Genomic DNA, 27,554 nt, shown 5'->3' on the forward strand with positions numbered 1-27,554 from the left:
CACCTTTGGTCAATATTTAAACGTTTAAAGCACATTTTCATAGCAGTAAACAATTATTTCTGAGATAAATCCGTTTCATATAGGAACCATAGTAAAAGTAGTTTTATAGCCGAGATGTATTAATGGTAGGACAAAAATTGTCTTAAAAACAGCATGAGAACGACAGAAGTTCACAACTAATTGTAATTTTATTGGACTCCGTCTTGAAGACCAACGTTACATCAGATACATAATAAACAAGGCAAGGTAATACCTATCACTAACGTAGTTTTATCATGACTAGAATGGTATCGCGTTAGCTAGCTAGCTATCAGTCCAGTTTGCTTACTTTTATTGTCATGACTTCATTTGCAAATATCCTGTAATTTTTAGTTTAGGCCTATACATTGAAGACTTCGAGAGATCAAGATAGCATGTGATCAATTTCAGTTACATAAGCAAACAGTTAACTAGCCTAATTACATTATACCGTGATAGCAAGGTCTCCAGAGGCATGTCCAAACTATAACCCTAGAGTTTACTTTAACAGTTAGCTAGCGAATCATTACATTAATCGGTAAGACGAGCTGAATAGTTTATTTTCCTATAATTCAATTAGCTATCATTCAAATGTCATTGTACATAGTGCAGTCAAAGTATTCATACCACTTGACTTTTTCCACATGTTACGGCTTTATTCTAAAATGGACGAAATTGTTTTCTTAATCTACACACTACCTCATAATGAAAAAGCAACACGTTTTTTCAGTTTTTTTGTTTGGATCAAAAATAAAAATCTGATCACAATTATTCAGACCCTTTACTCAGTACTTTGAAGCACGTTTGGCAGTGATTACATCCTTGAGTTTTCTTGGGAATGACGCTATTCGCTTGGCACACCTGTATACGGGGAGTTTCTCCCATTCTTCACTGAAGATCCTCTCAGGCTCTGTCAGGTTGGATGGGAAGCTTTGCTGCACAGGGGGTTCAAGTCGGTACCGGAGTGCCAAGTCTAGGACAAAAAGGCTTCTCAACAGTTTTTACCCCCAAGCCATAAGACTCCTGAACGGGTAATCAAATGGCTACCTGGACTATTTGCATTGTGTGCCCCCCCCACCCCTCTTTTACGCTGCTGCTACTCTATGGTTATCATATGCGTAGTCACTAACTATACATCCATGTACATACTACCTCAATTGGGCCGACCAACCAGTGCTTCCGCACATTGGTTAACCGGGCTATCTGTATTGTGTCCCACCACCCGCCATCCCCTCTTTTACGCTACTGCTACTCTCTGTTCATCATATGCATAGTCATTTTAACCATATCTCCATGTACATACCGGTTAGTCAGGCTGATTGAGGTAGTGTCTGTATGTACTATATGTAGCCTCGCTACTGTTATTTTTCACTGTCTTTTTACTGTTTTATTTCTTTACTTACCTATTGTTCACATAATACCTTTTTTTTCACACTTGGTTAGAGCCTGTGAGTAAGCATTTCACTAAGGTCTACACCTGTTTTATTCGGTGCACGTGACAAACTTTGATTTGTGCTCTCGCTGGGCCAGGTCTTGAGTGCTCTTTTCATCAAGGATCTTACTTTGCATCTCCACAGTATGAGGCTGCCACAACCATGCTTCACCGTAGGTGGTGCCAGGTCTCCTCTAGACGTGATGGCGTTCAGGCCAAAGAGTTCAATCTTGGTTTCATCAGACCATAAATTCTTGTTTTGTGGTGAGTCTTTTAGGATCCTTTTTGCGAACTCCAAACGGGCTGTCATGTGCCTTTTCCTGATGAGTGGCTTCCGTCTGGCCACTACCATCAGGCCTGATTGGTGGAGTGCTGTAGAGATGGGAGAACCTTCCAGAAGGACAACTACTTCCACAGAGGAACTCTGGAGCTCTGTCAGGTTCTTGGTCACCTCCCTGACCAAGACCCTTTTCCCCCCGATTGCTCAGTTTGGCCCGGCGGCCAGCGCTAGGAAGGGTCTTGGTGGTTCCAAACTACTTTCATTTAAGAATGGATGCCACTGTGTTCTTGGGGACCTTAAATGCTGTAGATATTTTTTGGAACCCTTCCCTAGATCCTGTCTCGGAGCTCTACGGACAATTCCTTCGACCTCATGGGTTGGTTTTTGCTCTGACGTGCAGTGTCAACTGTAGGACCTTATATAGACAGGTGTGTTTGTGTCTTTGCAAATCATGTCCAATCAACTGAATTTACCACAGGTGGACTCCCCGAGTGACACAGTGGTCTAAGGCACTGCGTCACTACAGTCCCTAGTTCGAATACAGGCTGTATCTCATCCGGCTGTGACTGGGAGTCCCATAGGGCGGCGCACAATTTACCCAGCGTCGTCCGGTGTAGGTCATCATTGTAAATAAGAATTTGTTCTTAACTGACTTGCCTAGTTAAATAAAGGTTTATTTTTTTATTATAAAGTTGTATAAAACATCTCAAGGATGGTCAATGGAAAAAGGATCCACCTAAAGCTCAATTTCGAGTCTCATAGCAAAGGGTCTGAATACTTATGTTAATGTATTTCAGTTTTATTTTTTATACATTTGCAAAAATTCTAAACGTGTTTACTCTTTGTAATTATGGGATATCGTGTGTAGATTGAGGGGAAAAATGTATTTAATACATTTTAGAATAAGGCTAATGTAACAATGTGGAAAAAGTCAAGGGGTCTGATTACTTTCTTAATGCACTCTATGTCACAATGTCCTGACCTACAACAGTCTCTGCTGATATCAAAGTCAAGAAACATCACTTCTCTTGTTATTGCTTATATCATAGGTTCATCAAGCCATCCCCACTATGGACCTACTTAGGAGAACAGCCATACAAGAGGACATGGTCCAGTATGATCTCTTCTTGGTTCAGCCAAACCTCTCAGACACACAGGCTGACGAGCTATGTCTGCAACACCTAGTGGAGGAGATTTTGGCCAAGGTTGCACCTCTCCTTATGCAGTATATCTGGCAACAGCAGCCATTCAACCTCAAGTACCACACTGAGAAAGGTACAGTGCTTGTCCTGATCTGGATACAAATGTTCTTCAAGGTTTTAAGTATTTGTTATATAAATTAATTTCAAGCTTTGACTGATTGAATGGTGATATCTTGATTGTACCTGCAGGGGGAGTTCCTGCACACATTGGAGGTAGCACTGTGTTTGGGGACAGTGTGGAGGATGAGTGGTTTATCGTATACCTCCTCCTCCAAATCACGCAAGCCTTCCCTGAACTTGCTGCCAGGTAGAGTGGAACACAGTCTGCAAAGCCTTGTAATACTTCCAGTTGGTTTCAATTCTTCTTTTGTGTGTTCTTTCCTACTGATATTTACTTTAACTTGATACAGGTTAGAGGACAATGATGGGGAGTTCCTTCTGATTGAAGCAGCAGACCATCTTCCCAAGTGGTTGAATCCAGAGAGCAGTGAAAACAGAGTAAGATGTCTACGTGTGATGATTACAATCTGTTTATCACTCTCTGTACATCGCTTCACATACCTGATTATACCTTTGTTTGTTGTCTCTGTAGGTGCATATCAGGTCTCGCTCACTCCGGTCTCTCACAATCTGTGTTTCTCTCTGATTCTGGTCTGCTAGGTGTTCCTCCACAGAGGTGAGCTGTACATCCTGCCTTGTCCCTCCCGCTCTGGTGATGTTGGACTGCCCAGGGATGCGGTGCCCAGTGTGACCCATGCTCTGGCACTGCTGTCATCCCACACGCAGGCCTGTCTCGCAAGCCCCAAGATCCGCACTGCCCTGGGGAAAAGACTGGAGGGGTGAGTGAAGCAGCAGAGACAACAATATGACTAAGTGATTGTAAGGTATCTGTTTGAGGGTAGATTTGGGCCTTATGATCGCTCAGAAATACATATTTAAGGGTATATAGCTTTGTACGTCTAGCCACACATTCAAGCCTACTGTCATAATGACCGTGAGTCGGTGTATCTGGCTTCACAGATATCCAGAGAAGATCCAGGCAAACCTTCACCATGCTCACTGCTTCCTGCCTGCGGGCATCGCTACAGTGTTGGCACAGAGACCAGACTTGGTTGCCCCGGCAGTGTCAGCTTTCTACCTGAGAGATCCAGTAGATCTCCAGGCCTGTCGGACGTTCCGGACCTTTCCCGCCGACACACGAGTCCTAACCTCAGTACACATAAGTTGCCTTTGACTGGTTGACGGATGTATGCATTTTAGTGTTGTCACGATACCAATATTGTGATGCATAGATTTTCTTTGGCAAAAAAGAACACGACACAGCCTAAACTCTATGGTCCTTTAAAACCTGCTTTTGTAAAATATGATGTGCTATAGCTTGCAAAATATACAAATGTGACTCTGGTTGGAAACATAAGGCTGTTTTTGTTTCTTTTACTTCCTAGTATCGCGATACTGGTATCATTACAACACGACTGCATTGTGTTATGCAGTGTAGTTTTGCTATATTAGTGCTGTATTTAGATGTTGTCTATTTGTATTTCCAGGTGACGTTCACCCGTTGCCTGTACGCCCAAATGCAGCAGCAGCATTTCACCCCCGACCGGAGGAGTGGGTTCACCCTGCCTGCCCGGTCCCATCCCCAGTACCGTGCCCACGAGCTGGGCATGAAACTGGTGAGTTCACCCCCACCCACTAACAATATTGACATTTCTTAGACTTGGGATAATTATTTATTGTGTAGTTCTTAGTTATTCTTGTCTCTGACCTTCCCAGGCCCATGGCTTTGAAATCCTGTGCTCCAAATGCAGACAGCCATCATTGGTGCCTGATGCTCCCATCAGCTGTAACCCCTTGTGGAAAGGATTTCTGAACAGTCTGAAGAAGAATGGTTATTTCAGAGTGAGTCATTACTCTGCCGTTGACAGAAAGGGTGACTGGCTCAAGGCTTGCAGTGTCTACTTTGCTTGCATATATTTGGTCTGTGTGTGTGTGTGTGTGTGTGTGTATATGTATATATCTCTTGAGTTATTAAACCGCTGTAATCTTGACAGCATTTTCAATTGCTTCAACTGATCGTTAACCCAGTGAACTGATTACACATGTTCAAGAGTATCGGTTTTCTATTATTGGTTAGCAACAGACAAAAGATTAGCAATCTTGCAAACAAAAGTAAATAATTGTTTAGATTGTGAGACTGCTAATCTCTGTTGCTCGTTAACCAGTAAGAGGGGGGGGGAACTATTGTACAGACTCCTATATTACTCATAACAATCCTCTATTTCGCGTTTCATTGAGGATAGCAGTGTTGTGCTGTTAGCATTGCAATTGTCAGTGATTCATAGCGTTATACCTTTTGGTGACATATTATTGTGTTGTCTGTGGCAGGGGGAGCTGGAGGGCTCTGCACATTACAGAAAACTGATGACCTCAGCAGAGAACTTCTTTAAGCAGTCAATCACCCCAACACACAGGTGAGTGCTCTCAGCTTGTGTGTGTAGGTACACGTGTGGTATTTTCAATGCCGTGGTTTTAGAAGCCCTCTTAGCCGCAGAGACAAATGTAGCTGTTTTAAAGCTAATTTCCTGCAATTTTTACCATGGGGCAGAGAGAAAAAAAGTGCAGTTTCAAACAAAAATTCTTGCAATTCTACACATTTTGTCATGGGGCTGAGAACTTTCAGTTGTAAAGCTAATTTCCTAACAATTATGTGCATTTTGACATGGCGCAAGCCATCTAAGTGACTCAAACATGACAAAATTACGTTTTGGGAATTTCAGATTCTCCCTGACTGTCTAGTTTTTATTGTTAGTTCTTAAAGAGGATCTTATTGAAAAATATATTGCTCCATTAGCTTTTCTACATACTTTCTATCTGGTTTTAGTCATTTAAGTTTACACTGAAAATTCTTTAGCAGTGCGCCACTGCTAAGTGCATATAGGGGAAACACTGTGTGAATACACTATCCTGTGTGTGTTTGTAGCTCAGGTGGCAGGGCCCCAGCTGAGGAGGTCCTTCAGCTATTACAGAGCTGTGCTCCCTACAACCTGGATGAGCTGAGTAAACAGGAGGCCCATCTACCCCCAGAGGATAGTGAGTACAACACCTCACTTTACTGTAGTACAACAGTCAGTCTTGTACCAGCTCAGGTGCATTGAGTAAAGTTCATGTTATTATATCTCACTCACTGAACTGATATGTTCACACCACAAAGTAGCATGCTGGCTTTCATGTTAGATAAAACCACAGTCATAAGGACTGCTCATTAGGGGAAGGGATCAGCCTGTAGTGAACATACCCATGTAGTAAACTGGACAAAGAAGCTGTTTCCATAAAGATGAGCTCAAGGTTGATGACAACACTGATTTTTCTCTTATCTCTCTCCCCCCCCATCTCCAGGTGAAAGTTGGCTGGATATTTCAGCCCAGGAGCTGGAGCATCTGTTGGAGGAAAGAGAGGGGAGTGGAGTGTGGTTGGGTGGCTCGAAGCCCAGCCTGAGCAAACATACGCAGGGGGGAAGGAGTGAGAAAGGGGAGGAGGAGGGCAGCTACAGCCTAGTGGCTGTGACTCAGGGCATGAAGAACTTCATCAACACCATGTCTTCACACGAGGGGGCCGAACTACCCTGGTGAGACTGAGTGGCTGATTCACTGTCTGTCCACACTGTTCTACTTAGCAGTTAGCTTCCCACGTAAAGGGCTATGCAATAATACTGTATAGAACGTTAATGTACGCTAGCTGACTAACGGGTATTCAGGTATATGTAATTTGCCTTTGTTACAGGTCCCATTCAAATGAGCCGTTCAGGTTTGATCCAGAATCCATGGCTGGTGCACTGGACAGACTAATGGGTATGTAGTTGAATAAGGGCTACTGTTTTATGAAATCCATATGTTACATTAGAACTAGCTTGAAGTGGTGGTCTGCGTTAGAGCCCTGCACGGGTATGAATTTAAAGCCAGAGCTCTCCCATGCCTGCAACATTCATGCCCTACCCAGGACAGATTTATTCTGCCAAATTTAAGGCCCGGCCCGAAATCTGAAATAACTTATTTTGTTTGTAAATCCATTAGCTGCTCCTCGCTGTCTCACTCGCTCCCTGTGCGCAGCCCTCTCTGCTCATGATGCTCTGAGTCTGAGTATCCATAGCAATGGATCAACTTGGGCTGCTCTGCTCAATGAAGAGACATGAGCGAGCAGTTGTGTAATATTCGTCACTCTGAACTTGAGGAACATTATTTTCTGTGAAATCTCCTGTTTTTTTTATTGGACGAGGTTGAAGCACTTCTGAAATTGTTATGGTCTTAGTCAGATGGCCCCGACAGACATGGAAGCTCTGCTTATATCTCCTAAGAAACTTTGCAGTATTGTTGTTTTTGTGTTAATTCTTACATTGCCCAGAACGTTTTTTGTGTTATTAAATACAGCCGGAAATAAGTTTAGGATATCAGAGCGGCGGTCACTTACCAGGAATATGACTTTCCCAAATTGGAGCCTTTTTTTCGTACCCCCAGGGCAATTGAACTTATCCCAAAGGCTGCTCTGAGACACCACTGGCGGAGAAGAGGTATTCGGAGTGGACTTCTAGTCCGACTCTGGAGGGGAGCACACCATCCACCACTTTAGTGTATATTACTCGCTAATGTTCAGTCTCTGGACAAAGTAGACGAGCTCAGGGTGAGGATCTCCTTCCAGAGAGACATCAGGGACTGTAACATACTCGGTTTCACGGACTCGTGACTTACTGTCCCCGTCCATACAGCCAGCTGGGTTCTTGGTACATCGTGCAGACAGGCATAAAGAACTCTCCGGGAAGAAGAAAGGCAGTGGTGTATGTTTCATGATTAATTACTCATGGTGTGATAACATACAGGAACTCAAGTCCTTTTGTTCCCCCAACCTAGAATACCTCCCAATCAAGTGCCGATCGTATTACCTCCCAAGAGAATTCTCTTCTGTTATAGTCACAGCCGAGTATATTCCCCCTCAAGGAACTACACTGGACTTTATGAACACTGGATACCACAAATCCTGAGGCTCCATTTATTGTAGCTGGGGATTTTTAACAAAGCGAATGTGAGGAGAACACTACCGAAGTTCTATCAACACATTGACTGTAGTACTTGTTCTGGGAAAAACACAGGACCAGTGCTACTCCCCCTTTTGAAATGCCTACAAGACCCTCCCCTCCCTTCGACAAATCAGATGACGACTCCATTTTGCTCCTCCCTTCCTATAGGTAGAAACTCCAACAGGAAGTACTTGTGCTAAGGTCTATTCAACGCTGGTCTGACCAATCGGAATCCACGCTTCAAGATTGTTTTGATCACGTGTACTGAGATGTTCCAGGTAGCCTCTTAGAATAACATTGACGTATACGTGGACACGGTGACTGAGTTCATCAGGAAGTGTATAGGGGATATTGTTACCACTGACTATTGAAACCTACTCAAACTGGATAGATGGCAGCATTTGCACAACTGAAAGCTCGAACTACCACATTTAACCATGGCACAATGAAAGGGAATATGGTCGATTACAAAAGTGTAGTTATTCCCTCCATAAGGCAATCAAACAGGCAAAATGTCAGTACAGAGACAAAGTGGAGTTGCAATTCAATGACTGACATGTATGTGGCAGGGTCTATAGACAATCACTGATTACAAAGAGAAAATGAGCCACGTTGCGGACACCGACATCTTGCTCCCGGACAAGCTAAACCCCTTCACCCTCTTTGAGGATAACACAGTGCCACCAACGCGGCCCGCTCCCAAGGACTGTGGGCTCTCTTTCCCCGTGGCTGACGTGAGTAAGACATTTTAGCGTGTTAACCCCCGCAAGGCTGCCGGCCCAGACTGCATCCCTAGCGGCGTCCTCGGCGCATGCGCAGACCAGCTGGCTGGAGTGTTTACGGACATATTCAATCTCTCCCTATCCCAGTCTGCTGTCCCCACTTGCTTCAAGGTGTCCCGCATTGTTCTTTTACACAAGAAAGAAAAGGTAACTGAACTAAATGACTATCACCCTGTAGCACTCACTTCTGTCATCATGAAGTGCTTTGAGAGGCTAGTTAAGGATCATATCCCTTCTACCTTACCTGACACCCTAAACCCACTTCAATTTGCTTACCGCCCCAATAGATCCACAGACGATGCAATCACCATCACATTGCCCTATCCCATCTGGACAAGAGGAATACCTACGTAAGAATGCTGTTCATTGACTATAGCTCAGCCTTCAACACCATAGTACCCTCCAAGCTCATTATTAAGCTCGGGGCCCTGGGTCTGAACCCCGCACTGTGCAACTAGGTCCTGGACTTCCTGACGGGCCGCCCCCAGGTGGTGAGGGTAGGAAACAACACCTACACTTCTCTGATCCTCAACCCACGGGCCCCACAAGGGTGTGTGCTCAGCCCCCTTATGTACTCCTTGTTCACCCATTAACTGCATGGCCATGCACGTCTCCAACTCAATGAAGTTTGCAGACGACACAACAGTAGTAGGCCTGATGACCAGCAATGACGAGGCCGCTTCAATGTCAACAAAACGAAGGAGCTGATCGTGGACTTCAGGAAACTGCAGAGGGAGCAAGCCCCTATCCACATCGTCAGGACTGTAGTGAAGTTGGAAAGTTTTAAGTTCCTCTGTGTACACATCACTGACAATCTGAAATAGTCCACCCACACAGACAGTGTGGTGAAGGCGCAGCAGCTCTTCTTCAACCTCAGAGGCCAAACCAAATTTCTATAGCCTCCTAAGACCCTCAACTTTTACAGATGCACAGTTGAGTGACTCCTGAGTGGCGCAGTAGTCTAAGGCACTGCATCAGTGCTTGAGGCGTCACTACAGATCCGGGTACGATCCCGGGCTTTGTCGCAGCCGGCTGCAACCAGGAGACCCATGAGGCGGTGCACAATTGGCCCAACATCATCCGGGTTAGGGAAGGGTTTGTCCTTGTCCCATCGCGCTCGATCCTGGGCTGTATTACCGCCTGGTATGGCAACTGCACTACCCGCAATCGTGTTGTCTACCAAACGCATCACCGGGGGCACATTTCCTGCCCTCCAGGCCACGTTCAGCACCCGATGTCACAGGAAGGCCAAAAAGATCAAGGACATCAACCACCTCGCTATCATTCAGAAGGCGAGCTCAGTACAGTTAAGTTTATTTTATTTAACTTTAACTAGGTAAGTCAGTTAAGAACAAATTCTTATTTACAATGACGGCCTAGGAACTGTGGGATAACTGCCTTGTTCAGGGGCAGAACAACAGATTTATACCTTGTCAGCTCGGGGATTCGATCCAGCAACCTTTCGGTTAGTGGCTCTGACCACTAGGCTACCTGCTGCCCCAAGCTGAGACTGAGAGACAGCTTCTATCTCAAGGCCTTCAAACTGTTAAATTGCTGTCACTTGCCGCTACTCAACCCTGCACTTTAGAGGCTGCTGCCCTTTATACAAAACATGGAATCACTGTCCACTTTAATAATGTTTACGTACTGCTTTACTCATGTGTATATACTGTATTTTAGTCAATGCCACTCTGATATTGCTCGTCTTAATATTTGTTTGTTAATTCCATTATTTTATATTTGTGTGAATTGTTAGATACTACTGCACTGTTGGAGCTAGGAACAGAAGCATTTCGCTACATCCGCAGTAACGGCTAAATATGTGGTGACCAATAACATTTTATTTGATATGCTTTTACTGTACAGCAGAGTATACCTGAGCCCTGCCCTTACCTAGTTATTGATTTAAAAAAGACAGGCCCGGCCCTAACCCGATGTATAATGTCGGGGCCTGTCTAGTCCGAACTTTTCAACAATGTGCTATGTAAATATTTCAGGGGCTAAGGACGAGGAGTTGGACTCAGACGACCTAGATGATGATGATGACGACGATGATGATGATGATGATGATGATGATGGAGTGAAGGGTCCTACTGGACCGCTAGGAGTAGGGCCAGAAGCTTTGGAAGGTCTTAAGAAGTACATGGATGAGATGGACCATGAGCTTATGGGCACGAACATCGGACAGAGCTTCAACCAGCAGGCAAGTCTGACTTGTGGTGGATATTTATTACCTCTTGTTGCAGTGTGCAAATTCTGAAAAGAGTTATTTGGAGAGAGGCTGCATAAGTTGAATTAGTTGCATAGAAATATGTTAAATAACGATTTTATTCTATGGTTCAAGCAGGACACCAGTAAAGCAGGCCCCGGCAAGGAGGATCTGCTGGGTGAGGATGATGAAGAGATTCAGCCCCTGAACATAGACCTTAACCTGGTCACTAACCTCCTGGAGTCTCTGAGCTCCCAGGCTGGGCTGGCCGGGCCTGCCTCTAACCTGCTGCAGAGTCTTGGCATCCACCTGCCCCCCAATACTGACCGTTCATGAACACCTGCCCTCCCCCATCACTGACCGCTCATGAGCACCTGCCCCCCAACACTGACTTTTCATTATGACCTAGCGTCCATATCTTACTGTCTGCACAGGACTTTAAACTCTTGGCTCAGAGTACACTGGGCCAGAATCAATATTGATCATCAGGATAGGGTTTGACAACTGGATCATGTTTGCATTCAGAATGGCAGGATCTAAAAGTTAACTGTAACCCTAAAACTTTGTGATTCTAACACGGAGACACTTGTATCCCTGTTGGATATATTAATCTGATTCTGACTGTCTTAAATGTGTTATTTTTTTTCTTTACAGCACTTAGAATGCATGAAATAGTCAAATAATAAAGCCATTACTTTTTGGGGACAAAATGTGTAACCATTTTCTAAATTAAGTTAAATGTGGTTTCAAGGCAGTGAAAATAACTTTTCTTCACTTACCCTGTGCCTTGATTGTTATTAAATATTAACCAAAGCCCAGCCAATTTCAATAATACATGTTCAGATAAATGCGTTGACTTGCTCACTGACCAGGTTTCCATCTAACCTTTTCATCTCAGTAAAGTACTGTACATGTCAGGACCGGCCTGATGGGAAACAGCAAATTTGTCAGTAAACATTCCAAATGTCAACAAAATATTCTAGACAAGGTGAGATTTGTCAGTAACATTAATTATGCAGGAAATGGTGGTGGAAACACCTTCATGCACAAATATTGATTTAATAACGTAAACCTGGAGTCATGCGAAGATATGTTGTGTGGTCGTCCCACTACGACTTGGGGAAAGTTTACAGATTAAATATGTTATGAACTTCACAGGGTGGTGAGTTTGCTGCGCCTTTCCAATAGATATTTTATTTGACAAAAATGATCTCGCTCTTATCCATAATAAACCACCCCCCCACTGTATATGTGAGCTGTTGGCTAGTGTTTATTATATAACTAACTGTTGCTATTTAACGCAACAACAATGGTAGAGTAGAAAATGCACATTGAACTGATTTTTATTCGGTAGATTTACAACTTTTCTAAGTCCTATCAACTGTTTTCAGCCAATGTATTGTATGTCTGTGGATTGACTGTTGTTTGAATTGAATATTGGCAGTTGGAAAAATGCATGGAGTCATTCCTCTAAATTTGGATGGCTAACAAACATACAAATTCTTCAAATGCATTATTTTACACTATCTTATCATAGCACTGGCAAACCATGGTTGACCAACTCCCAGACCAAAATGGCTGACCTTTAGCTTATAAGGTTCAAGACTATTCTCGTATTGTAATTTGATGGTCATCATGCCCTGCTTTTTATCCTTTGTAGCTCAGTTGGTGGTGCATGGTGCTTGTAACGCAAGGGTAGTGGGTTCGATTCCCGGGACCGTACATATGTAAAACCTATACACGCGTGACTAAGTTGCGTCGGATAAAAGGGTCTGCTAAATGGCATATGTATCACAGCCTGGTACGGCAACTGCGCCACGCTCTACAGAGGGTGGTGTGGTCTGCACAACGCATCACCGGGGGCAAACTACCTGCGCTCCATGACACCTATTGCACCTGATGTCAAAGGAAGGCAAAAAAGATACGACAATAACCACTTGAGCCACTGCCTTTTCACACCACTACCATCCAGAAGGCAGGGTCAGTACAGGTGCATCAAAGCTGGGACCGAGAGACTGAAGAACAGCTTCTCTCTCAATGCCATCAGACTGCTAAAAAGTAATTACTAACTCAGGCTGCTGCCTACATGGAGACCCAATCACTGGCCACTTTAATAATGTTTACATATCTTACATTACTCATATACTGTATGTTATACCATCTATTGCAGCTCGGCCATCGCTCATCCATATATTTATATGTACATATTCTCATTCACCCCTTTTAGATATGTGTGTATTAGGTGTTGGAGAATTGTTAGATATTACTTCGCTGTTGGAACCAGAAGCACAAGCATTTACACTCGCATTAACATCTGCTAACCATGTGTATGTGACGGAGGCAACTGACTTCTGACTAGTCTCTAGGGTCAACTTCATCCTCCTACATGTTGGATCATCTACAACAGGCTGTACAACGGTCTTGTTAATCTGTGTGCCGTGTGGAGTAGCGCTGCAGCCAGCGGTGAGTAGGTCAGAGCAGCCATGTCCACCAAGAGGTGCTGTAGAGCTCCCAGCAGCAGTATTGCCAGCAGGTAGCCCATGAAGAGCAGGCTGTGCCAGCTACCCTCGCCCAGTGCCCGGGGGCCCTCTGGGTGCAGCAGGCACAGGAAGCCAAGCACCAGGCTCTGGTTCACCATCAGGGTGAAGTACAGGTCAAAAGGCGAGGTGTGGGAGCTGCTGTGGCGCTGGCGCTCGGTCTCAGCCACCTTGGCCAGCCAGGTCAAAGAGAGGCTATGGAGAAGGAGGGCCAGCGGGGCGTAGAGACACTCCAGAACCTCCACTGACGGGAGACCCTGAGACGCTGCAGGGAGAAGGGGTAAGTTAGTGTACTGACACAACTGATGATTGACACGCCAACACATTCAATTTTATGAGACTATTAAGATTTCCCCCTTTGACTTTCCCCTCAAGCTAAACACTGTAAATGCATTTACCTGTGATAGTGACGGAGGTCAAAGTGATGACCGTGATAAGGCTCGTTAGGTGGACTGATGGTGGTACTGCCAGCCGCAGGCCGTGACTCCAGCCCACACAGAGCAGGGGCAGCAGGCGCATGGTGAGGGCATACATGCCAGAGTGGGCACTGGCCTCTGCCCACACACCCAACACAGCTTGGGCACTGCCACAAATAGAAGGCACCAGCAGGCGTTCACCCAGAGACAAAGAGTAGGGCTTCAGTGGTGCTAGGCCCATGGCATGGAGGAGCAGCAAGTATAGCAGAGTCACCAGCACCTGGGAAAGACATGCCATAAACACAGGCAAACATTAGCCATCATTAGCCATTTTAAAGAGCAACTGCCCCTAAAAACCAACTTCTCCTTTTGAAAATTGCCTATTTGGCATCGATAAGTCAAACATTTATTCTAGTGTCAAAATTGACTATGAATTGTAAATAAGTGGTCATAGTCTGTGTCATCCAAAATTGAGATTTGCGAGATGATAGTATGTCACATAATGAGGGTTCCGTAACAGTTTTCCTTGGGTTGGGTTTATTTCAGTCAAGCCCACATACCCACAGCCGGCAGCACCCAAGCAATCATCAATTGGGAACACAGCTGCATGCGACCAGATTGACAATGGGCATTACAATTTGGTTTGACATTTGATATCCCTATGTGGCTAGTTAGGGACCATCCGTAAATTACACAATGTACATGGAACAATATCTTAAAATGTCAATAGCTCCCAATTTCATATACTTAATCTCGAACCAACTATAGATTGTAGAAATTCCTTTACAAATATTGAAAGCATTTAATGAGACAACAAAGGTCTGCAACATGAAAACATTTTCCCATTTATATTGTGTAATTTATTGACGGACCCTAACTAGCCCTGTAGATAGGCTATCCAAAGTCAAACCAGCTTTGCTACAGTCGCACACAAGCCGGCTGAAGATAATTTTACAATAATTCTGGTCATTATTATTTCTAAAAGTTACCACTTAGCAAAGGCCTAATGATGATAAGAAACATTGATGGCTCATGCAAAATCCAAACACCACAACTCAAAACCTGACACAGATTACTCTTATAGTAACCCTAAGCCAATCGTGCCCTACCTGGACAAATGTGATTGGTACAGCAAACGGGTAGTGGTACTGGGGAATGAAGATATCAGCAACAAAGCTGCGGAGCCGATCTGCCAGGGCATACAACACCATGACCAATAGCATTGCACTAAAGCTGAGTAATGGCACCAGAGGCTTCCATACATCAGGCAAAAACCTCCTCAGTGTACAAGCACTCCTCTTCCATCTCATCCACCAAGGACTGTTTAGGGAACACAATGGTACAGAGAGTAATACAGAAGGAGTGTACTTCAGGAGACTATTGATAGAAACATTTAAACAAATTGGAATACACTGCAATGAACTGCATATATCTCGTGTCTGCAATTAAGTACTATTAAACTATTATAGAAAACCGGTGACTACCATTCTGTCAGGAGACAGACCCTGGTAGTAGGGTAGGTATCCCTGGGGTCCATCCTCATATTCCAACTGCCTCTCATCAACCCCTCTACTGCAGCAGGTAATGGAGGTAGAGAGCCATCGTTCCTCCACTCCCTAAAAAATGGGCGCTAACCAATCACTTCCATGGCATAAATCACATTAACATCTTTATTTCTTCATTAATTTACTTCACCATTACCGTGGGCGTTCTGTCTTTGTAACTGCCAAAATACTATGACAAAACAATACATTAAGAGTTTCATTCCAAAGCGCCATATATACATTTTCTGAAATGTTGGTAAATTAGCTTTTATTGTTTTAAAGAAATTCTGAAAGAGTTTGGTGTTTTATTTTCACTATCTAATGACATGGGGTTGTTATATTAGAGACAAATTATTTTGTTATATCTGCCTCACTATCAGATAAATAAGTAGTACTGCTAGGGTTTACACTGTCAAATGTACCATAACTACATTTTTAATAAAGAACTGCACAAATGATACATTTGTGACAAATATCTAAAAAAATTATAATTCAATACAGTAATATGAGATCTGTATGTAAAACAATTACCTTGACATTTTAGTAATTTACAACAGGGTTTCCCAAACTCTTCAAGTGGACTATACCCTATATTTACTCAGACAATACTCCATAAGAAAAATGTATGTTGTTTCCTAGACATTTCATATCCACCGTTCTATCTGTGATCTATAATATAGGGTGGAAAGATTGGTTTGTTTTTACAAAAGTGCTCTTAGTAACTATATCAGATTGAAAAAGTAATTATGTAAATAAGCCATTTATATTGTACTTATTAAACTGAACTTACTGAATGGACGATGATACTGTACATAGCAAGTCAAATCAAAGTTTATTTGTCACGTGCGCCGAATACAACAGGTGAAATGCTTACTTACAGGCTCTAACCAATTGTGCGAAAAAAAAGGTGTGTGTGTAGGTAAGTAAAGAAATAAAACAACAGTAAAAAGACATTTGAAAATAAGAGTAGCAAGGCTATATACAGACACCGGTTAGTCAGGCTTATTGAGGTAGTATGTACATGTGGGTATGGTTAAAGTGACTATGCATATATGATGAACAGAGAGTAGCAGTAGCGTAAAAAGAGGGGTTGGCGGGTGGTGGGACACAATGCAGATAGCCCAGTGCTCCCTGGTTGTCCCGACCAACCAGGGAGCACTGGTTGGTCGGGACAATTGAGGTAGTATGTACATGAATGTATAGTTAAAGTGACTATGCATATAAGATAAACAGAGGTCCTGGATGGCAGGCAGCTTAGCCCCAGTGATGTACTGGGCCGTACGCACTACCCTCTGAAGTGCCTTGCGGTCGGAGGCCGAGCAATTACCGTACCAGGCAGTGATGCAACCAGTCAGGATGCTCTCGATGTTGCAGCTGTAGAACCTTTTGAGGATCTCAGGACCCATGCCAAATCTTTTTAATTTCCTGAGGGGGAATAGGCTTTGTCGTGCCCTCTTCACGACTGTCTTGGTGTGTTTGGACCATTCTTATTTGTTGTTGATGTGGACACCAAGGAATTTGAAGCTCTCAACCTGCTCCACTACAGCCCCGTCGATGAGAATGGGGACGTGCTCGGTGCTCCTTTTCCTGTAGTCCACAATCATCTCCTTAGTCTTGGTTACATTGAGGGATAGCTTGTTATTCTGGCACCACCCGGCCAGGTCTCTGACCTCCTCCCTATAGGCTGTCTCGTCGTTGTCGGTGATCAGGCCTACCACTGTTGTGTCGTCAGCAAACTTAATGATGTTGTTGGAGTCGTGCCTGGCCATGCAGTCGTGGGTGAACAGGGAGTACAGGAGGGGACTGAGCACGCACCCCTGGGGAGCTCCAGTGTTGAGGATCAGCATGGCAGATGTGTTGCTACCTACCCTCACCACCTGGTGGCGGCCCGTCAGGAAGTCCAGGATCCAGTTGCAGAGGGAGGTGTTTAGTTCCAGGTTCCTTAGCTTAGTGACTTTGAGGGTACTATGGTGTTGAACGCTGAGCTGTAGTCAATGAATAGCATTTTCACATAGGTGTTCCTTTTGTCCAGGTGGGAAAGGGCAGTGTGGAGTGCAATAGAGATTGCATCATCTGTGGATCTGTTTGGGCGGTATGCAAATTGGACTGGGTCTAGGGTTTCTGGGATAATGGTGTTGATGTGAGCCATTACCAGCCTTTCAAAGCACTTCATGGCTATGGACGTGAGTGCTACGGGTCTGTAGTCATTTAGGCAGGATGCCTTTGTGTTCTTGGGCACAGGGACTATGGTGGTCTGTTTGAAGCATGTTGGTATTATAGACTCAATCAGGGACATGTTGAAAATGTCAGTGAAGACACCTGCCAGTTGGTCAGCACATGCCTGGAGCACACGTCCTGGTAATCCATCTGGCCCCACAGCCTTGAGAATGTTGACCTGTTTAAAGGTCTTACTAACATCGGCTACGGAGAGCGTGATCATACAGTTGTCCGGAACAGCTGATGCTCTCATGCATGCCTCAGAGTTGCTTGCCTCGAAGCGAGCATAGAAGTGATTTAGCTCGTCTGGTAGGCTCGTGTCACTGGGCAGCTCACGGCTGTGCTTCCCTTTGTAGTCTGTAATAGTTTGCAAGCCCTGCCACATCCAATGACCGTCAGAGCCGGTGTAGTATGATTCAATCTTAGCCCTGTATTGACGCTTTGCCTGTTTGATGGTTCGTCGCAGGGCATAGCGGGATTTCTTGTAAGCTTCTGAGTTAGAATCCCGCACCTTGAAAGCGGCAGCTCTACCCTTTAGCTCAGCTCGAATGTTGCCTGTAATCCATGGCTTCTGGTTGGGGTATGTACGTACAGTCACTGTGGGGACGACGTCCTCGATGCACTTATTGATAAAGCCAGTGACTGATGTGATGTATTCCTCAATATCATCGGAAGAATCCCGGAACATGTTCCAGTCTGTGATAGCAAAACAGTCCTGTAGATTAGCATCTGCTTCATGTGACCATTTTTTTATAGACCGAGTCACTGGTGCTTCCTGCTTTAATTTTGGCTTGTAAGCAGGAATCAGGAGGATAGAGTTGTGGTCGGATTTACCAAATGGAGGGCGAGGGAGAGCATTGTACGCGTCTCTGTGTGTGGAGTACAGGTGATCTAGAATTGTTTTCCCTGTGGTTGCACATTTAACATGTTGATAGAGATTTGGTAGAACTTATTTAAGTTTCTCTGCATTAAAGTCTCCGGCCACTAGGAGCGCCGCCTCTGGGTGAGTGGTTTTCCGTTTGCTTATTTCCTTATACAGCTGGCTGAGTGCGGTCTTAGTACCGGCATCTGTCTGTGATGGTAAATAAACAGCCACGAAAAGTATAGCTGAGAACTCTCTAGGCAAGTAGTGTGGCCTGCAATTTATCACAATATACTCTACTTCAGGCGAGCAAAATCTAGAGACTCCGTGCACCAGATGTTATTTACAAATATGCACAGACCGCCCCCCCTCGTTTTACCGGAGTGTGCTGTTCTATCCTGCCGGTGCAGCTTGTATCCCGCTAGCTGAATATCTATGTCGTCATTCAGCCACAATTCCGTGAAACATAGGATATTACAGTTTTTGATGTCCCGTTGGTAGGATATTCGTGATCGTACCTCGTCTAGTTTATTGTCCAATGATTGCACGTTGGCGAGTAATATTGACAAAACGGCAGCTTTCCTAGTTGCCTTCGTCGGGTCCGGCCGAGGCATCCCGCTCTTCTTCCTCTGCATCGCTTCCTTTTGCGAAAAATTGGGATGTCTGCCCTGTGGGGTGTTTGGAGAATATCGTGTGAGTCCTGCTTGCTGTTGTTGCTGTTGTAAAAATCTTTGTCTAATCCGAGGTGAGTGACCGCTGTCCTGATATCTAGAAGCTATTTTCTGCCGTAAAATACGGTTGCAGAAACATTATGTACAAAATAATTTACAAATATCGCGAAAAACCCCCACAAAATAGCACAATTGGTTAGGAGACCTTAAAACGGCGGCCCTCTCCTCCGGCGCAATTATCTTCTGTAACCACTCACACACAAGAATCATGAACATGCAGGTGACATAAGCACCATATAAAACACAAATAGACCAATACCAAGGATAATGTTTTCAAAGAAACAGAAAATTTAAAATGGTTACACTGAAGAAAATGTACATAGTTTTAACATGTAAAACTGATGGACTTACCACTGAGTTTGAATTGTTCCATTATGGTGTTTTTACATTAGGTGTTTATTTGATATTCCACAATCTCCTCCACTGTCCCTCGTCTCCTTCTCCTCTCCAACCAATATCCACAGATGAAACAGGTTGATGTGGTTATATTGACCACAGATGAATGTTCCTTATAAAACAGGTTAAAAAAAGTTCCCTTGCTTTGTTCTCCGTATGGCAGTTGTGGATTGTCTGATGGCCAATGACCTGAGCGGAATGCATTTTCCATGAGAACCTTCACGAACACTAAGCACACAGTTATTGACATCTAGATGGACTTTAACCTCACCTGTTAGATTATAAACTCAGCAAAAAAAGAAATGTCCTCTCACTGTCAACTGTGTTTATTTTCAGCAAACTTAACATATGTAAATATTTGTATGACCATAAGATTCAACAACTGAGACAGAATCTGAACAAGTTCCACAGACATGTGACTAACCAAAATGGAATAATGTGTCCCTGAACAAAGGGGGGTCAAAATCAAAAGTAACAGTCAGTATCTAGTGTGGCCACCAGCTGCATTAAGTTCTGCAGTGCATCTCCTCCTCATGGACTGCACCAGATTTGCCAGTTCTCGCTTTGAGATGTTACCCCACTCTTCCACCAAGGCACCTGCAAGTTCCCGGACATTTCTGGGGGGAATGGTGTAACGCTCATTCCTTCGACGATAAACGCGAATCCGACCATCACCATCACCGCGACTCATCAGTGAAGAGCACTTTTTGCCAGTCCTGTCTGGTCCAGTGACGGTGTGTTTGTGCCCATAGGCGACATTGTTGCCGGTGATGTCTGGTGAGGACCTGCCTTACAACAGGCCTACAAGCCCTCAGTCCAGCCTCTCAGCCCATTGCGGACAGTCTGAGCACTGATGGAGGGATTGTGAGTTCCTGGTGTAACTCAGGCAGTTGTTGTTGCCATCCTGTACCTGTCCCGCAGGTGTAATGTTTGGATGTACTGATCCTGTGCAGGTGTTGTCACACGTGGTCTGCCACTGCGAGGAGGATCAGCTGTCCATCCTGTCTCCCTGTAGCGCTGTCTTAGGCGTCTCACAGTACGGACATTGCAATTTATTGACCTGACCACATCTGCAGTCCTCATGCCTCCTTGCAGCATGCCTAAGGCACGTTCACGCAGATGAGCATGGACCCTGGGCATCTTTCTTTTGGTGCTTTTCAGAGTCAGTAGAAAGGCCTCTTTAGTGTCCTAAGTTTTCATTACTGTGACCTTAGTTGTTGCCTACTGTCTGTAAGCTGTTAGTGTCTTAATGACCGTTCCACAGGTGCATGTTCATTAATTGTTCATGCTTCATATCTGTGAAGTTATTTGGATTTTTACGAGTTATCTTTGAAAGACAGGGTCCTAAAAAAGGGACGTTGATTTTTTTTGATGAGTTTAGAATCCATAGGGGGACAGTAAAGTGTCTTTGTAGGTGGGCAAATACCACTAACAAAGACAGTATGTATCTATGTATTCTACAGTAGGGAAATAATGTAAAATTGTCTTTGCATCAAACTCCATCTGTATCTTGTTTAACAGAAAATTATCAACAAACAGTAGCTCTCTTAGATTAGTGATCCATATGTAATTACAAACAGGGTGGTTTGAGCCCTGAATTGTGATTAGCTAAAGGCCGTGGTATATCAGACCGTATACCAGAGGTATGACAAAACATTTTGTTTTACTGCTCTAATTACATTGATAACCAGTTTATAATAGCAATAAGGCTCCTTGGGGGTTTGTGATATATGGCCACTTTGCGTCGTGCCTAAGAACAGCCCTTAGCCGTGTTATATTGGCCATATACCACACCTCCTCGGGACTTATTGCTTAAATAGATCACCCAGAGGTGGTCATAGGAAGGAGTGATTTGATCCCTGAGAGGAGAGGCGGTTGTGGTTTCAGAAAATAAGAGGTTTTAACCCATGCATGTCAGCTGGTTATCTATCCAGGATACAATTGTAGGCGTTATATGCCTTGAAGCCATTTGGAAAATAACTGTGGGCCACATTGTAGATAGTTGTAAACATGTTATTGAGATGTTATAAAAGTAGCATGGCTTGGTCATGGTTTTGAGCTTACAGTATATGTAGCCTAGTGGTAAAAGCACATAGAACTTTGTCATGAATGCTTTACATATTGTATGGAAGTACTGTTAGGTCTATCTTTGACTTTCATTTTTAAATAAACAATGCATTTGTCTGCTCCATCCTCTGCATTTGTATCCATCCTCTGCAAATGTGTCATACCGTACTGTTTAGTATGACTTCATCTGTGCATGGAGGTGTATCTGGTCCTACAGTAACCCTAGTGGGAATCTAATCACTGATCCTTCATGCACAAAATAATGCGTTAAAAAAAAAACAATTTGGGTTATTTGGTAACCCAGGGCTGGGTAAATATTGGACAGAACATATGCTGGGTTATTGTGACCCAGCCATTTGGATTGCGAGAATAACCCAACAAGTTGGGTTGTTGGGATTATCCAAACATGGCTTAACCTGTTTGGGATAGGGGACAGTATTTTCACGGCCGGATAAAAAACGTACCCGATTTAATCTGGTTATTACTCCTGCCCAGAAACTAGAATATGCATATAATTAGTAGATTTGGATAGAAAACACCCTAAAGTTTCGAAAACTGTTTGAATGGTGTCTGTGAGTATAACAGAACTGATATGGCAGGCCAAAACCTGAGAAGATTCTACATGGGAAGTGCCTTGTCTGACCATTTCTTGGCCTTCTGTAGCCTCTTTATCGAAAATACAGGATCTCTGCTGTAACGTGACATTTTCTAAGGCTTCCATTGGCTCTCAGAAGGCGCCAGAACACTGAATGATAACTCTGCAGTCTCTGGGCGAAAAACAGTAGGGGTTTTGGAGAGTGGTACTTCTGAGAACAATGGCACTGGTGTGCGCGTGCATGTGACGACTCCATGTTTTACTTTCAGTGTTTGAACGGATACAACGTCTCCCGGTTGGAAAATGATCTCTATTTTACGAGAAAAATCGCATAAAAATTGATTTTAAACAGCGTTTGACATGCTTCGAAGTACGGTAATGGAATATTTTGAATTTTTTGACACGAAACGCGCCGGCGCGTCACCCTTCAGATAGTGATTTGAACGCACGAACAAAACGGAGCTATTTGGATATAACTATGGATTATTTGGAACCAAAACAACATTGGGTGTTGAAGTAGAAGTCCTGGGAGTGCATTCTGATGAAGAACAGCAAAGGTAATCCAATTTTTGTTATAGTAAATCTGAGTTTGGTGAGTGCCAAACTTGGTGGGTGTCAAAATAGCTAGCCGTGATGGCCGGGCTATCTACTCAGAATATTGCAAAATGTGTTTTCACCGAAAAGCTATTTTAAAATCGGACACCGCGATTGCATAAAGGAGTTCTGTATCTATAATTCTTAAAATACTTGTTATGTTTTTTGTCAACGTTTATCGTGAGTAATTTAGTAAATTCACCGGAAGTTTTCGGTGGGTATGCTAGTTCTGAACAAAACATGCTAATGTAAAAAGCTGTTTTTTGATATAAATATGAACTTGATTGAACAAAACATGCATGTAGTGTATAACATAATGTCCTAGAAATGTCATCTGATGAAGATCATCAAAGGTTAGTGCTGCATTTAGCTGTGGTTTTGGTTTTTGTGACATATATGCTAGCTTGAAAAATGGGTGTGTGATTATTTCTGGCTGGGTACTCTGACATAATCTAATGTTTTGCTTTCGTTGTAAAGCCTTTTTGAAATTGGACAATGTGGTTACATAAAGGAGAGTCTTGTCTTTAAAATGGTGTAAAATAGTCATATCTTTGAAAAATTTAAGATTTTGCATTTTTGAGGTATTTGTAATTCGCGCCACATTCGCGCCATTGGATATTGGTGAGGCGTTCCGCTAGCGGAACGTCTGTCCCTAACATTAAGGACTACAATACCAGAAAATGGTAAGACCCTCTGAAGAAGAAGACTACACAGGAACATTCAGTCTGCAGCTGTTGATAGACTGTTGATGCACACCACTATAGATATCTCTAAGGTATCTATTCTAAACAAACAGAGTGAAGGACAAGGCCCGCTGAACACCGTGTGTTACACCTCTGGAAGACCCATTCTAACAGACACGCCAAGACCAAGACGCTACGACTACAAAGGACATGGGGACCTCTTGTGGACAACACAACCAGAGACTTTCTGTCAACTGACTCCACAGACTGATCAGGTGTTTTCAGCAGAGTGTGATGACAAAGACATACAAGTGCAAATATGTACCTGCATTTCTAAATTCGAATGAGCGGTTGTTGGGGTGCTAAATATCCATATTGTTGATGAGTGTATTCAGCTGTATGTATGATAGTTGAATTCCTTTGTCTCCCCCCCAACATATAATCTATCCTGTGTGTGTGTTTTTATGTAATTCTGTGTCATTAGTTAGTTAGTAAATAAATAATTAAGCCAATTTGTGTATCGCTGATTCATCACAGAGATTAGGGTTCGTGCAGATTTATGGGATATTACGACATTCAGAATGAGACTGACAAATGAGGTAATAATAATTAATGGATGACTAAAATGATAGCGATATATTCTGATAGAGTTAATTCTGGAAACTCATAAAACAAAGGTTTTCTGTGGTGCCCCAAGATTGCTAATGAGTTAATTGTTACATGATTAATTTAATCATTGTAATAATTAAACATAGTTAATTAATTTGATAAAATAATTGTCATCGCATTAATGGTGCCAATGTCACGACACAGTTTTTAAAACATACTATTGTACCAATTTATGTACAGTTTATTACCATGTTATAACAGTTATAACCTACTAAATTAATAATAAACCTCCACAGTGGTGAATCATACATATTGCAGAAGAGACTACTGTTTTTCCCACTGTAGAATTGAGGAATTAAACAATTTGCCAGAGTACAGGAACGCTCCTGCATGGGGATGAGGGGACAAATGAGATAAACCAGTCACATAATCTGGGACTGATACTGAGATACTGGCTCCATTACCTCTGCTTTTCTTTCCTCCCCTCATAATATGTTAACAATAACACAACTTCGATCTCTTGAGTTTCTTTCAACAGGAACTTATGTCCATGTGTTTCATATACAGAGCATCCTTACTTTGCAACATCTGTAAGAACCACCAGATGACTCTCTTCTCTTCTTAACATAGCTGTTAAATGGTGCAATGTTCAGTGATAGCAGAAACATCAGGAAAATATGTTTATATTATTCGTAGCTCTACCAGGTACCGGACAAAATGTTGGAGCTCAACAAACTTCTAACCGAACTATGAATACACAAATGGCCTATGTACAGGTTGGTATCATCACTGATGCAAATACGTTCACTTCCTCTCCCCTTATCCAATGTAATGCTGCAACATCATTGTTTTAGTGTTCTGTAAAACATCATCCATCAAAGAACCTTTAATAAAAGATGGTCATAGATCTAGGGCAACAATGACAAAGAAAACAAAACAGCTTAAAGTTATACTGCGAAAAAAAATAAAGGGAACACTTAAACAATACATCCTAGATCTGAATGAAAGAAATAATCTTATTAAATACTTTTTTCTTTACATAGTTGAATGTGCTGACAACAAAATCACACAAAAATAATCAATGGAAATCCAATTTATCAACCCATGGAGGTCTGGATTTGGAGTCACACTCAAAAATAAATTGGAAAACCACACTACAGGCTGATCCAACTTTGATGTAATGTCCTTAAAACAAGTCAAAATGAGGCTCAGTAGTGTGTGTGGCCTCCATGTGCCTCTATGACCTCCCTACAACGCCTGGGCATGCTCTTGATGAGGTGGCAGATGGTCTCCTGAGGGATCTCCTCCCAGACCTGGACTAAAGCATCCGCCAACTCCTGGACAGTCTGTGGTGCAACGTGGCGTTGGTGGATGGAGTGAGACATGATGTCCCAGATGTGCTCAATTGGATTCAGGTCTGGGGAACGGGCGGGCCAGTCCATAGCATCAATGCCTTCCTCTTGCAGGAACTGCTGACACACTCCAGCCACATGAGGTCTAGCATTGTCTTGCATTAGGAGGAACCCAGGGCCAACCGCACCAGCATATGGTCTCACAAGGGGTCTGAGAATCTCATCTCGGTACCTAATGGCAGTCAGGCTACCTCTGGCGAGCACATGGAGGGCTGTGCGGCCCCCCAAAGAAATGCCACCCCACACCATGACTGACCCACCGCCAAACCGGTCATGCTGGAGGATGTTGCAGGCAGCAGAATGTTCTCCACGGCGTCTCCAGACTCTGTCACGTCTGTCACATGTGCTCAGTGTGAACCTGCTTTCATCTGTGAAGAGCACAGGGCGCCAGTGGCGAATTTGCCAATCTTGGTGTTCTCTGGCAAATGCCAAACGTCCTGCACGGTGTTGGGCTGTAAGCAAAACCCCCACCTGTGGAAGTCGGGCCCTCATACCACCCTCATGGAGTCTGTTTCTGACCGTTTGAGCAGACACATGCACATTTGTGGCCTGCTGGAGGTCATTTTGCAGGGCTCTGGCAGTGCTCCTCCTTGCACAAAGGTAGCGGTCCTGCTGCTGGGTTGTTGCCCTCCTACGGCCTCCTCCACGTCTCCTGATGTACTGGCCTGTCTCCTGGTAGTGCCTCCATGCTCTGGACACTACGCTGACAGACACAGCAAACCTTCTTGCCACAGCTCGCATTGATGTGCCATCCTGGATGAGCTGCACTACCTGAGCCACTTGTGTGGGTTGTAGACTCCGTCTCATGCTACCACTAGAGTGAATGCACCGCCAGCATTCAAAAGTGACCAAAACATCAGCCAGGAAGCATAGGAACTGAGAAGTGGTCTGTGGTCCCCACCTGCAGAACCACTCCTTTATTGAGGGTGTCTTGCTAATTGCCTATAATTTCCACCTGTTGTCTATTCCATTAGCACAACAGCATGGGAAATGTATTGTCAATCAGTGTTGCTTCCTAAGTGGACAGTTTGACTTCACAGAAGTGTGATTGACTTGGAGTTACATTGTGTTGTTTAAGTGTTCCCTTTATTTTTTTGAGCAGTGTATTATGACCATCAAGGTCAGACAACTCTCCAATGTCTTAAAAAAGTGATTATTTGAATCAGAATGGGCTCTGTCCACAGTCTCCCTCCCTCTCCATGAAGTATACAGAGAAACCACACTGGGAATTCCACATAATTTCCCCGCCCTCTCGCTCCATCACAGACGGATGTCGTCCAGCAAGGTGAGCCTTCGTCCGAACAGCTGCTCCTCATAGGTCAACAGCTGCCTCAAGAAGTGCACATTGGGCTCTGTGCATTCTCTTCTCTCCTTTAGCCAGTGGATGGCGTCCAGCACTGGTGCTGCATGAGGAAGGCTAGCATTAGCGCTGAGCTATGGCTCCGCCCCATGCTGCAGTGCACCAGCGCTCAACCCCCAACCCCGCGGTTCAGGGCCCCAGTGATGAACCTCGCCGCTTGGGGCAGCACCTCCACCAAGTCCTGTTGGGCATCAACACTCAGCCGTGGGTAGCTGAGGGTGCTGGGAAATGCATCTGGCAGTCAGCCGTAGCATTGACCACATGGGTGATTTGTAGGTTCTCGAGGATGTGGTAGTCAGAGGCCTGGGCAGATTAGCCCGGGTAGAGCTCCCCCTCCAGGATCTCAGAGGGGTAGATGGTGAGGGTATACCTCTCGGGCTCCAGGAGAACCATGCCTGAGGTGCAGAGGAAGGGGTAGAGGCTGTGGAAGGCAGAGAAGCCTCGCAGTAGGAAGACATGATCCATGCCCAGGTCACTGAGCTGGAAGAAGCACCACTGCAGGAACGGGGAAGCTGCCCTGGCCTCCACACTGCCCAC

At 44.1% G+C, this 27,554-nt stretch overlaps 2 protein-coding genes across 7 annotated transcripts; one reads left to right on the forward strand and one right to left on the reverse strand.

Annotated features, from left to right (window-relative positions):
* The first annotated feature begins 91 nt into the window (after window positions 1-91).
* ecd (ecdysoneless homolog (Drosophila)) lies at window positions 92-11,704 on the forward strand. Of its 3 annotated transcripts, none has more exons than XM_014204832.2 (14): window positions 92-246; window positions 2,780-3,005; window positions 3,122-3,239; window positions 3,343-3,430; window positions 3,593-3,771; window positions 3,953-4,145; window positions 4,480-4,608; window positions 4,709-4,834; window positions 5,321-5,406; window positions 5,916-6,025; window positions 6,332-6,560; window positions 6,716-6,783; window positions 10,783-10,988; window positions 11,130-11,704. In XM_014204832.2, the coding sequence occupies exons 2-14, from the start codon at window positions 2,801-2,803 to the stop codon at window positions 11,328-11,330; spliced, it is 1,938 nt and encodes a 645-aa protein (XP_014060307.2). In that variant the 5' UTR covers window positions 92-246; window positions 2,780-2,800; the 3' UTR covers window positions 11,331-11,704. The 3 variants fall into 3 exon arrangements, with proteins under 3 accessions (XP_014060307.2, XP_014060327.2, XP_014060318.2); XM_014204852.2 differs by having other exon boundaries at window positions 11,133-11,704; XM_014204843.2 differs by having other exon boundaries at window positions 100-241.
* A 1,639-nt stretch (window positions 11,705-13,343) lies between these two features.
* Window positions 13,344-19,944, reverse strand: LOC106608780 (uncharacterized). Of its 4 annotated transcripts, XM_014206911.2 has the most exons (5): window positions 19,653-19,918; window positions 15,432-15,563; window positions 15,057-15,267; window positions 13,930-14,227; window positions 13,344-13,796 (listed from the first exon to the last, which is right to left on the reverse strand). In XM_014206911.2, exons 2-5 carry the CDS (start codon window positions 15,506-15,508, stop codon window positions 13,393-13,395), a joined length of 990 nt encoding a protein of 329 aa, XP_014062386.1. In that variant the 5' UTR covers window positions 15,509-15,563; window positions 19,653-19,918; the 3' UTR covers window positions 13,344-13,392. The 4 variants fall into 4 exon arrangements, with proteins under 4 accessions (XP_014062386.1, XP_014062396.1, XP_014062406.1 ...); XM_014206921.2 differs by lacking the exon at window positions 15,432-15,563 and having other exon boundaries at window positions 19,653-19,944; XM_014206931.2 differs by lacking the exon at window positions 15,432-15,563 and having other exon boundaries at window positions 15,057-15,136; window positions 19,653-19,917.
* Window positions 19,945-27,554: the final 7,610 nt, after the last annotated feature.

This window comes from Salmo salar, chromosome ssa01 (genome assembly GCF_905237065.1).
Source record: "Salmo salar chromosome ssa01, Ssal_v3.1, whole genome shotgun sequence".
Lineage (NCBI taxonomy): Eukaryota > Metazoa > Chordata > Actinopteri > Salmoniformes > Salmonidae > Salmo > Salmo salar.